Below are 11772 nucleotides of genomic sequence, written 5' to 3'. Positions count from 1 at the left end.
ACACAAGGTGAGCCCTCAGCAACCCCACGGTTATCGGAGTACCCCCTCCGTCAGTCGGCAGTCCAGGGCACTGTGTGTCTGAGTGGATCGCAACGCGATTTTGCGAATCCCATTCCACCACAGGATCTCCTCGCATTCTTATTCTTGTTTAATGCCACAAGACTTATCTATATTATACAGACACCCATTGCATACGTCCTCATGAATCTGTGCGGTTAACAAGGGAAAATGCGTCGGATGCTAACTTGCTGCGTCGTCGTACACTTGTCAATGGTGACCGTGCCGTTACTGTGAATTGACTTGATCGTGTACGGGACATGAGCAATAGCCTTTGTCTTGGATTGAAACGCCTTGGGGACGCGAAGCATCACAGTGTTTCTGGGCTTGTACCATTGCTCGATGCGCTTGTTGTTGTTGCGATCTTTGTCAGCGAGAATTACTTTGAACCTTCTCTCTCACACAATACACCAGTTTGCTTGACGCGGTTTGCGATTAATCGTGTCCTAGCCAAAACGTTGCTGGTCAGGCGATGCATTCAGGATACAGTGCTAACTGGCACGCGCGGTGAACGCTGCGTAGTGTAGCGATTTTTTTTCAGTTGACATTCTTATAGCATCGGATGATGTAAAGGAGTTCGAGATGAGCCCTCTCGCAGATAGCATTGGCTTGCGGGCACTTCACGATATAGGTTTTCGCCTTAATACCGTAGTTCTGCAAGAACTAGTCACCAGTAAACTCAGGTCCTTAATCGTAGGTGACTTTGCTTCGGCTGGGATATTGGCAGAACCACTGCCTGTCGAAGCTCTCTGCTGTAGTTAGAACGTCCTTTTTGGGTTGGACAGTGACCTCGAGCCAACGTATCGCGTCTTCGATCATGATTTTGCCGTACCCATCTTCGACGTAAGGACCAATCAGGTGTATGTGCACAATGTCCCGTGGGTTGACTGGCATGAGTAACCTTGAAGAAAATGACTGTAGTTCTACTTGCCGACAGCAAGTTGCCGTCGTGCACTTTTGTACGTTTGCACACGAGGTACGTCATGACATAAGCAGCAATGTAGGAGTCCACGCCGGGCCAGTCGATGGCTTGGAGCATCGTTCTGAATATTATCGCTCATAGTTTGGGTGTCCGAGGTTCAGGTGAGACAAGCTTGCTACATGCTCATGACCAGTCGCTGCTGTGTATGCCTATTGGTAGAAATATCTACCAATTAAAGATGTCCACGCATAAGTGGATAGACACGTGGCTAGCTGTTGGCCAGCAGCCACAGAAGGCCACAGTAGCTCTTCGGCTCGGCCGACGAAGAGGGGGAATTGTCAGTCGTCTTTTTTCAGGCCGAACCCCCCAGACCTCCCAGCCCGACTCCTGGCCGAACACGTCGCAGATCGGCCTTACGGATGGCCGCCTCCACCTCCACCCCCTCCCTCCGACGACGTAGCTCACCGGAAGAGCGCAGGGCTTGCCCTGAGGTAGCTGGTTCAACTCCAGCCGCCGTCATCCCAGACGTGGAAGAGCGCCGCGTGTTGCATGCATGAATCATCCCAGAGGTGGAAGCGCGCCACGTCGTGCAGGGTGGTGCAGGCATGGATCGTGTACGGCATGCCGGGCTGCTGCGTGGGTCGTAGGGATCTAGCGTGTCTTGTGCGCGTTGTTGGTGCCATGGTTTTGATAACTAATAGTTTACTAACATGCACGTGTATCTTCGTCGTTTTGTCCTGTGCGAGCGTCTACGTATTAGCTACAAGCTCAAGGACATCCTGGCGATCCGGGTCTTGTACGACAGCAGCACGGCGCAGCTGCTGGAGACGTGTGATCTTGTCGTTGAGGGCGACTCGCTGATATTGGTCGTGCAGGTGCTTGCGAACTGCCGTGGAACCGCGCAACTTGATCTCAAACCTGCCGAGGAATGCCAGCACCGCAGCCTCAGCTTGCTTGCCGAGCGCGAGGACCTGGTCGCGGTAATCGACAGCGCTTGGGTCCAGCTTTAGATCGTCAGCGACGAACAGCTTCATGAAGGCCACGAGCTGTTTCGCGTTCGAGCGCTGGCGTTTGGGGGCATCAGCCAGTCCGAAGGGCTCCCGTGCGTACCACGCAAACCATGTTGCGTGAAGGTGAGTCACTGATGTCCGTCTGCGCTTAGGTTTCTCTTGTTCTTGGCTTGGCTCTTGCTGACGCTTCTTGTTCGTGTCTTGTGTTGTACCCCCTTCTTGCTTAGCCTCTATGACGTCCATGCGCTCATCTTGGCGCTTGATGTGCAACACTAACCGGTTAATCACACTGCGTTGGTGATCAATTATTTTGGACTCGTTGCTTGGTTCCTTGTGCATTGGTGTGGGTGGTTCTTTGCGTGGTGTTGGCGCTGGTTTCTTGTAGGTGGCGAGATATGACGACCATGCCAGAAGATCTACGATCGCAGCCCCTGCGTGGACAACAGCCGTTTCCAAGCGCCTGACCGCAAGCCCACCGGAGCGAAGCGTTTTCAGCAGTAGGTAGTGCAGCACGAGGTACGCTGTAAGAACATCCGCCACTTTGGGACTGATGTTGTACTTGGAGCTGTCCATCTTGTAGCAGGTTGCGAACAGAAGCCGCTGTACACCTGCAATCTTCAGCCGCGTCTCGGCGTCAAACGCGTCCAAGTTCAGCAGGTCCACGTCGGCGCCCGTGCCAAAACTACTGAGCGCCTTGCCGATCATGTGGTCCTGTCTGCTCGTGTTGAAGATGTAATTAAACCTCTTGTTTGTCGTTGACATGTTCCAGGCGCCGCGGTCAAAGATCCAGCGTTCCGTGAGTCCGTCGCAGCCGTTGAAGTGCTGCGCCCCACCGCGCCGAAAGGAATGGGATGTGAGCGGCTCAGTCACCCCAGCGGCAGAGGCTACGCGATCAAGCAGGCGATTGACGTGATTGAAGAATTTCGATTGGGTCGAACTAATTACAAATCGCTAATTGGTCGATAATGATCCCCCATGCCCCATACAAAAATTAAGTGAGGTCGGATAAGTGATTATATTCATCCATAACAAGTAAGTGGAAACTTCATCACAGCCAAAATATAAAATCCAGAACGCGCCAACACTCGGTTAGCTGGTGTTGCTGCAACCAGTGCAACAAGGTGTATTCATAAATGATCGTTTCATTGTCATTCAAGTGACATAAGCGATACATGTATATCGAAAAGATTGTAGCATAAAAGACGACAGGTATTCGACACAACCCAACAACTTCTTCAGCTATTGAAGGATTGGTTCGTTGATTCTTACTGTTTAACAGGGTATTTGATGTGAGAGGAGAGTAGCGTCCTGTTGTAGTCAGATATGTATAACTCTTTCCGGGGCGAACTGCATCAGATGCAGTGGTCACTAACGCGATGAGCTACCTTGATGCCGATATAGCTATCTTTACATTTGATATACAGACGATCCTCTCTTTATTGGAAACCTGCTTTTTATCATTATGTAGAGGAATCACTATCCGGAGCTGTACCTGTTATACGGTACACACGACGGGGTTTAGAAGTCGGGTGGTCGTCGTTGCGGTTCGCGTGGTGCACAACATCAGTGTGCGGCAGACGCTGGCGTGGAGCGTTGAATGCTGGAATGTGATGCCAGCAGCAATATTTAGCAAGTGTTGAAGCCACACGGGGCTTCTCGACTATCATGGGTTGACTACGATCTCCCAGACGAGGAGGTAAGTATCACAGATGAGCTGACGGCGATGACGGATCGCCTGCACGCGAAGGACCCGATGTCGCTGGAGGAACTCCGGAGCCCGCCCAATGAGAATGTCATCGTGGACGAGCCCACGGACGAACTTTTGTAACACAGTTATAGAGGGAAGCCCTTGTAACGGGCACCGGTATGCAGAAGTTGCCGCTGGTGATTCTGTTGAAGAAGATCCACCATGTCGTGAGCGCCGAGGACTTGAGTGTGAGAAATATAACAAGCACACGTAGAAATCTGTCAAAACAATAACCCATCTCCCACAATACGCACGGACAGTGCAGGCACCAGCAGCCTTTCTGGCCTCTGCACGGCTGTGCACTGCGGGGTAGGCTGTCATGACGCAGCGGCGTCACAGCTCTGGAGGTGGTTGGAATGTGCACTGATTGTAGTATAGGGTTCGGGTGGATGTGCGCCACACCACCCCACTCAAATTTACAGCTAGGGTTGTGGTGGGAGTCGCTAGCGGTGCGCCACATCGCGCCACACCACTTGCCTATCATTTGCACGCCGGCACTCCAGCACGCAGACAACTGCAGCGACGCCTGCCAGAGCGTCCAGCACACGCAAGCTGACGATGCCTGGTCTGAGCGCTGCCGAGCTGCCCCCGGAGACGCTCCAGCCAGGGGAGACACTAGAGTACTACAACCTAGCATTTGTCAGTGGCGACCCGAGAGGACACCGCGTCGCTCTCGTTACGAGGGTTGACGCAACGCAGGGCGTCGAGTACCCACCCACGCTCGATACGGGCGACGTAATTCCGCGCCATATCATGACTAAGAGGGTTGCGGACCGCTTTGGCAAGCCCTTCGCACCAGAGGCCACGAAGTGGCGGAAGATTCGGACCTATCAACTCACGAATGGATCTGTGGACGCTCCTTCGAGGTCCAGCGCCTTCCGAAAAGCGCTTGAGGCCGCCGTCGATGCTTCGATAGAAGCCGTGAACGAAGCCCTTCGTGCCGTGCGTGAGGATATTGTCCCCGAGAGTCCTTTGTCCGACGAATCCACGCAGGATCCAGAGGTGAAACCCACGGAACCGTCCAGCACCCCGGTTTTTGACTTGACTTCGCAGCCAAGCCAAGAGATGAACAACACAGCAACGGAAGAGTCAATTACAAGCGAGGAAACCCACCAAACAACGTTTATTAAGGAGATTATAAATCTAGTTTCATCTCAGGAGGAAACTACGCAGCCTGATTCTCCTACGACGGGTGCCACAGCGTCAGACGCCCAGCCCGAGCAGGATGCCGCCTACATACGCGCCATTCCCACCCGTTATGAGCGTGCCAAGATTCGACACCAGCCTAAGAAACGCAACGGCCAGTGGCATGTGCCACGATCTCGTAAGCGGCGTGATCTTGCCAAGTGCGCCATTACCAGAAGTGGCAGCGCCATTTACCATGCAAAGGCCGTCAAGCCTGTAAAATTTAAGCTTTTATTGAGCTCTCCTGAAGTTAAAAGACGGCTCGAGAATCTACATGCTAGGCGCTCTACCTACCCTGACCCTACTGCGAAGGACACCCGCGAATTTGCGAAGGAAGTCCCGTGGCCTGCGGGTATCAATGCCATAACGACGTGCAAACGCAATGGAGTCAGATTTGCTGACATTGGAAAGTTTGATCCCTGTCAGTGTGTGGGTGACTGCTTTTGGGATGTGTGCAAGAATGTGGCGTCTGCCACATTCTGCACCCCGAAGGGTTGCAACCTTAGTGCGAAGTGCAGCAACGCACCACGCACACTTAGCATACTAAAACTATTCGACACCGGCCGAGTTGGGCTCGGCGTCTACACTACGACGGACCTTGACATTGGTGACGTGGTTGGCGAGTACTGCGGCGAGCTCTCCGAATTACCTGCCATCATTAAAGGACAACCAGATCAAGCGGTGAAGCAAAATAGTGGCTATACGCTACTCTACAACGCAAAGTCAGCAAAGAAAAACTACGTCTACGTGGATGCGCTGAAATGTGGCTCTATTACTCGTTTCACATCGCACGCCTGTGATCCGAACGCAGCCTTCGTGGAGCAACAAACGCGTACACGCGTTAAAGTTCTCGTCAAGATGCTAAAAGATGTGAAAGCCGGAGCCCAGATCACCGTTCATTACGGGAACGAACGGTGGTTCAGGTGCGCCTGCGATGATTGCTGGAGCGACGACGACGGAGAGTGCGAGCAGGAAGATGACGCGTAAGAAGAGCTTGACGGGTTTATAACTTTTTAATCACTTTTTCAATTCAGATTGTAATTCCAATAAGAATGATCTCTATCATTCTTTCAAAAAACTTAATTTTCGTTACGAACAAGAATTTTTCCTGCTGTAATACTTGTCCAGAATTTGCAAAAAGGGGAATGGAGCGATGTCATGAACTGCTATTTTATTCATACTATGATATCCATTAGATCCATCCGCGGAAAATTGCTACAACGACGTAATAACTAATTAATGAAAGAACTTCAACTCCTTTATCATGCTCCACGTCAATTTAAAGAAAAACCCTCATTTGCATTAACATTGACCAACGTTAGGCTACATATAGCTAAGCTCCTACACGACTACCATGCAATATACACAGTGCTGGGTCACAGAAGGCTGAGAGCTGGTCCGACGGTACGAGGGCGACCAACTCCTTCCAGGACGGGGACACTCTTGCGTTTACGCTTGCTCCTGCTTACTAAAATATCTCTGCCACTACTGTCCACGTGCGCTGTGGCACGCAGAGCCAATAGCACGTGGACACAACTGCCAAATACGAAACAGTAGTTACATGGGCACCACTGGGTGTCGACGTTGACTGGCCATCCTCCGGAGGGCTGTCCCTCCAGTTCAATGCGGGCGTAGTTGGCGCCCATTTGTGCCGTCACCGCAATCCCTTCCTCACTGCGCTTGTTGGGGGCAACGAGTACGCGAGGCGCCATAATAGAAACGACTCGAACGACGCTGGGGCATTTAGCGGCGAGCGAGTCAACGCTTTGCCCTTGGGCAAGACCTAAATAGCGAGCGCGGACCAGCTCGGCGACTCGCCGTGCGAGCGTTGCAGCCGGGATGATGCCAAATTCAAACGCACGCACTGAACTGGACTGGTCTTGGCAGCAGGCCTCCAGTTCCCGTAGTAAAGACCCCACTTTTAAGCGGCGACGCAACGTATAATCCCGCTTTAGCAGGGCGTTGAAGGTCTCTGCGGGATTATTCGTCGTCGCGAAGCCACTGGGCGTCGCGAAAGCTTGCCACCTCTGAAACCGGCCAGTTAACCATTGGCCCCACATGTAATTAGCAAATGGAACTAATCGCTCGTTCTCCAGCCAGCGTTTTAAAGCGGTGTTCTGCAGTCCCAGAAAAGCCTCTTCGGTCCTAGCGAAATGAAAATCGTATAGCTCACGTAGAATGGCTACTGCCTCAAGCGAGGAAAGTGGCTTGATAGCCGCTTGCACCTTCTTCATAACGTGGAAGAAACACATTAGAAATGTGTACTCAGGATTGTTGCCAAAGACGGCAGCAAGCGCATTCCACTGCGCTTTGTCACCGTCAGCCATTGCATAGCGTACCAGTAGATCCTTTTGAGTAATCCAGTAATACAGACGGCGTAGGGCCATCAGGGCCTGCTGAAAAACTGCCTGTGTCTCTTGCGAGATCACAAACAGCGCAACCAAATGGAATCGACGCGATCGGTCGGATATCCCGACCACTAGTACGGGATATTCGCACTGATTCATCTTGTAAGTCGCGTCAAGGTGTAAAATGAAGCTCTGGGCTGGCACCATGAGCCTCAGCATCAATGCCTTCGTCGAGATACCCACTACGAAGGGTTTCTCGTCGGAGCCATTGCCGACGACCGGTTTGCCTGCGTTGTCCAGTTGCCATCCAAATGTGAACGCTTCTGTCATCGCCTCAGAGTCGTGGTACGCACGCTGGTGTACCCAGGCTCTGAGGTCGGCAACACGGTCGTGGTTCTCCATGTAAGTTCGGGCGTAGTGGTTGACGAAATTCTGGACTGTTTTTAAGAGAGGCAGGTCTTCGTGTGGCGTCTCAAATTTACGCGCTAAAGCGTGTCGGATGCGCATAGGACGGAGATGGTTGTCCGCCAACTCGAGGATAAAGGTCTTTTGCGTAGACGATAGTTTCTTCTTCTTGGGAGAAGACACGGCGGTGTTGTGCGAGCCGAACTCGAAGATCGAGGCGTGCTCGGTCTCCAAGCACGTCACGATCTTCCCTCTTCACGCACACTTGAGCTCGCTTGCCTCACAGCAAGCCTGTGAGCCACAGACGAGCAGGTGGCACCGCATTTTGTGCTCGGCGTCTGGACACAGCGTGCACGCCATGGTTTGACTCTTGTCGATGTCAAAAGACTTGAGGCTGTCCAACACAGCGTCGGCTTCGGACGCGTCGACGTCCACAGCGCGCTCATTCCAGCATACGCGCTTCGGCATGCTTGCGTGGTGTTCTGGAGGCTGAGATTGTAGGCCCCAGAAGTGATGTGTGCCACTTCTCGGCACAACGGGTGCTGGTTGGCCAATTTGGCCCTAGCCGCCCCTCGTTTGCGCACTTCCTGCATCGTGCATAAACTAACCTGTCTATTGTGCCACCACAGCACTTTGCTGTGGTGACAAGTTTTTACAGTGCTACCGAGATTACACTGTGCCAAGGCGGCACTGTTTGGTGCCCGTGAGGCGTTCTCCTTGAGTGTCGAGGAACTCCAGGAACGCCTTCAATGGGTGGCAAAACTGGTTATCAATGCTGATGCAATGTCTATGCCACCACGAGCGCTAGCCGGTCTTCGTACGATGCAATAAGCGTTTAGAGAGGAGTTAACCCGAAAGCGCGGAAGGAAGCAGCAGGTGTCACTTTTATCATTCTTCTGTCGCCCTGAACAAAATGGACAAAGTCAATAGTTAAACACCTCTAAATAATAGTAGGTGTCAGTTTTGCATCACTATTCACTAATGAGAGGATAGAGGTGGATTTGACTTAAGTTTGTATGCAAACCGTCATCGGTAGGACCTCTCAAGCATCTTATCCGAATGGAATCACTAATGGAGATATCAATACCGAGAGGATCGTCTGTACAAGCACGTTTTTTTTCACATTACGATCACAAGACAAAACTCTATTTATTCTAGAAGATTAAATATACTAACGTCTTACTCCAGAATACTTTTCTCCAAGTTGCCATCTCGATTTTTGCCGAAATCTAGTGGTAATTGTGGCTGGCACTTGAGAACCACATGGAAACATGCATCTGTGCTTCGTTCTCAACACTCATGTCTCCGCTATAGATTCCGCGTCACAACTCTCACCTCTTGATTTCTATCGAAAGACCATTTAAGTCCCCTGCATGCAATAATATTGATGTTCTAGAAGAAGTAGATTCCTAACAATTGACATGTGGATGAAGAAGTTACCATTAGTGGAGAAAGGAGGCACGTGCCGTAGCTCCCGTGTGTACATACCTGTGAACTCTGATGACACAAGGATCGGCACTGCGAGCCGTTGTATAGCTTAACCTGATATTATAGCCATTTATGACGGTGATACTTCTTACGTGAAAACACATGAGCATTGATGTACTTGGTGTTCCCCACACATATAAACTTGAAGTATACGCTAGCTATCAATACATTAAGTCCATAACAACACGCATGGATGCTCAAACTTTAGCGGTAAATAGCAGTTGCTATCAGTTCGCAAACGAAGCGCATTATTTATATGGGAGACCTCGAACTAGCTGAATTCCTGTTAATCCAACTGTCGTTCGAGATCATCGAGTGGTTTTCGTCTAGTAACGCTCTGCGAGCGTTCATTCTCTGGAATAGCTATTGTATATCAGGTGAGCTCAGCAAGGGGCCCAACACTCTCGTTTGCAGCGTCGTACCTGTGAGCTTGGATCTTCAGTGCGTAAATCCACCACTGTGTTTACCCGTACCCGATAATGCCCAGAAACACCTGTTATCGTAGCCCCTGCGTTTCATTCTAAATCGAGTGTGGAAGGCAACATCGATACTCGAGCCGCGCTGTGAACGTTGGAGGTTTCTTCTAGACTTGTGCGTGTTCCTTTCGTTAGTTCCTCTCCTTTAGCTGCATTATCACCGGCATTCTCTAGGTCCAAAACCTGTAGATATCGAGACCGCATAGTGCTATCGAATTAGCCCAACACGTATGTATCTAGAGAGCTTGCATACGCACTGCCGCCTACGCCGCGATTCATACTCTGCCGGTTCGAGATCGATTTTGTGTTTTCGAGAATGAGAAGATAAGAATCAGCAGGAATTTATGTTCGGAATGTAATTTACTTGCACATCCTCTAACTGAATTACACCATTGTCAACTGTGATTGAAGCACTTCCAGGCTGACCTCTTCCTATTAGTTATTATCTAAGAGTTTGTTGTGGCGAAACCGCGACGTACAATTATCATCATTGATTGTGTGGCTTACTGGGAAGGATTAGTCATCATAGTCATAATTGATGACGACGCCAGCTCTTTGGGCTGACCCCTTCGTATTTGTTAGTTTGGTAGAGATTGTTGTGACAAAGCCGCGACGTACAGTTAATCATTGCTTGCGCGACTTACTGGGAATGGTGAGTCAGCGTTGTCATCATTGATGACTATGCCGGCTCTTTGGGCTGAGTCTCCCCCTTTGGTATTTTCTAAAGATCTTTGACGGGTTTGCATATTTGAGATGTAGTAAAGAAGTCCCAGTTGCGTAAAACTGTGCAGCTTCTACGTTACAGCAACGCTATAAGAAGAGTTTGCGTGAACGCACCATGGCACGTTGAGGACAGTAATAACCAGCATAATGGTGCTGAAACACTGCATATTATATGGCCATCTCCCTAAAATTCAGTACACTAGTACTGGATTATGCAAATTCCTCACGGACATGTCATTCTGGTGCGTACAAGAGACCAGAGACCACAAGTACAGCATCCGACTCTCATGAGACACTCGAGAAGGGCCGTCACTTTGGAGTCAGCCTACAACTACCGCGTTTCTCATTCCGCAATTTTCCTCCAGCTTCAAGACCCAGCCAGTCATGCGTCTCTTCAACATGACCCTTGTGGTTTTTGCGGCCCTCCTCCTTGCAAGTGGCACAGCAGTATCAAATGCCGATCAGGCCAGTGTTTTGAACGTGGACGTTGTTCACTCCTCGCGTATTCTCCCTCGCGAGGACAAGAGATTCCTTCGAAGCCACCAGACGACGGGTGACGAAGGCAAAATGACCGAGCACGATAATGAAGAGAGGGCTGGCGGGGAGAATTTGTTCTATGGACTGAAGCTGTCTAAAATGGTGGAGAGTACGAATTACCGCGATAAGGTGTTCCAGCGCTGGAAAAACTATGGACATACCGTGGATTCGGTAACTAAGAAACGTGTGCCAGATAGTCTCGTTGACGCGTTCGAAATATACCTGAAGTTGCGGAAGAAAACGGGGAAGGTGTTTGGCGATCGCGATCGCCTCCCCCTCATTGAACCACGATAGGCGGGGGCTCTTTCGCTTCGCTGCTTTCAACGTATCGGGGAAATTTGAACGCAGTGCTGAAGAAGAAAGATCGCCTATTGTTAGTTGATAACAAATAGTGGTTCTCTTCAAACGGCCATTAAAAAAATGCTTTTTAATGCGGAGAGAGATAAGTCAAAGATGGTAATACTGTGTTCGACATCTACAGACAGAACAGTTTATTCTAAGACAGTCATGTCGAGTCCGGGGTCGCGGAGGTGGGAAGCACGCTATTATTTGGTCGTCTTTACTGTGAATAATTATGCTGTGGGGGCCATAAAACTTATTTTTAACATGGTTTTTCTTGTACGATCAGACGAAAAATCGACGAGGTCAACTGTGATTTGCTACTCTCATTTTGAATATAATTTAGCAACGCTGTATGTATTGAGATCCCTGGGGATTCGTAGTTCGACTTTTTTTTATTTTTCTTAACAATCTTAAAATCTTTTTAGAACTACCGCGAGGATCACATAGGGAAGTTGTAACGGGGTACAAACCCCAGTGTACCCAAGTTACATGAAGAGTGACCAGTCACTCTTGTAATGCCTGGTACATGGTA

The 11772-nt window shown here is 50.2% G+C and overlaps 3 protein-coding genes across 3 annotated transcripts; 2 read left to right on the top strand and 1 right to left on the bottom strand.

Annotated features, from left to right (window-relative positions):
• Positions 1-215: 215 nt before the first annotated feature.
• On the bottom strand, positions 216-1096 carry PPTG_24081 (hypothetical protein; the record flags this gene model as incomplete). Its single annotated transcript, XM_008915041.1, has 3 exons — positions 216-404; positions 705-793; positions 985-1096. The coding sequence occupies 3 exons, from the start codon at positions 1094-1096 to the stop codon at positions 216-218; spliced, it is 390 nt and encodes a 129-aa protein (XP_008913289.1).
• Positions 1097-4294: 3198 nt separating this feature from the next.
• Positions 4295-5908, top strand: PPTG_17167 (hypothetical protein; the record flags this gene model as incomplete). The annotated part of the gene is made up of 1 exon (XM_008915040.1): positions 4295-5908. One exon carries the CDS (start codon positions 4295-4297, stop codon positions 5906-5908), a length of 1614 nt encoding a protein of 537 aa, XP_008913288.1.
• Positions 5909-10714: 4806 nt separating this feature from the next.
• PPTG_17166 (hypothetical protein) lies at positions 10715-11335 on the top strand. Its single transcript, XM_008915039.1, has one exon. It carries the CDS (start codon positions 10746-10748, stop codon positions 11190-11192), a length of 447 nt encoding a protein of 148 aa, XP_008913287.1. The 5' UTR covers positions 10715-10745; the 3' UTR covers positions 11193-11335.
• The last annotated feature ends 437 nt before the right edge of the window (positions 11336-11772 follow it).

Source organism: Phytophthora parasitica, assembly GCF_000247585.1.
Source record: "Phytophthora parasitica INRA-310 unplaced genomic scaffold supercont2.67, whole genome shotgun sequence".
Classification (NCBI taxonomy): domain Eukaryota; phylum Oomycota; class Peronosporomycetes; order Peronosporales; family Peronosporaceae; genus Phytophthora; species Phytophthora nicotianae.
This window is presented reverse-complemented; position numbering and strand designations above follow the sequence as displayed.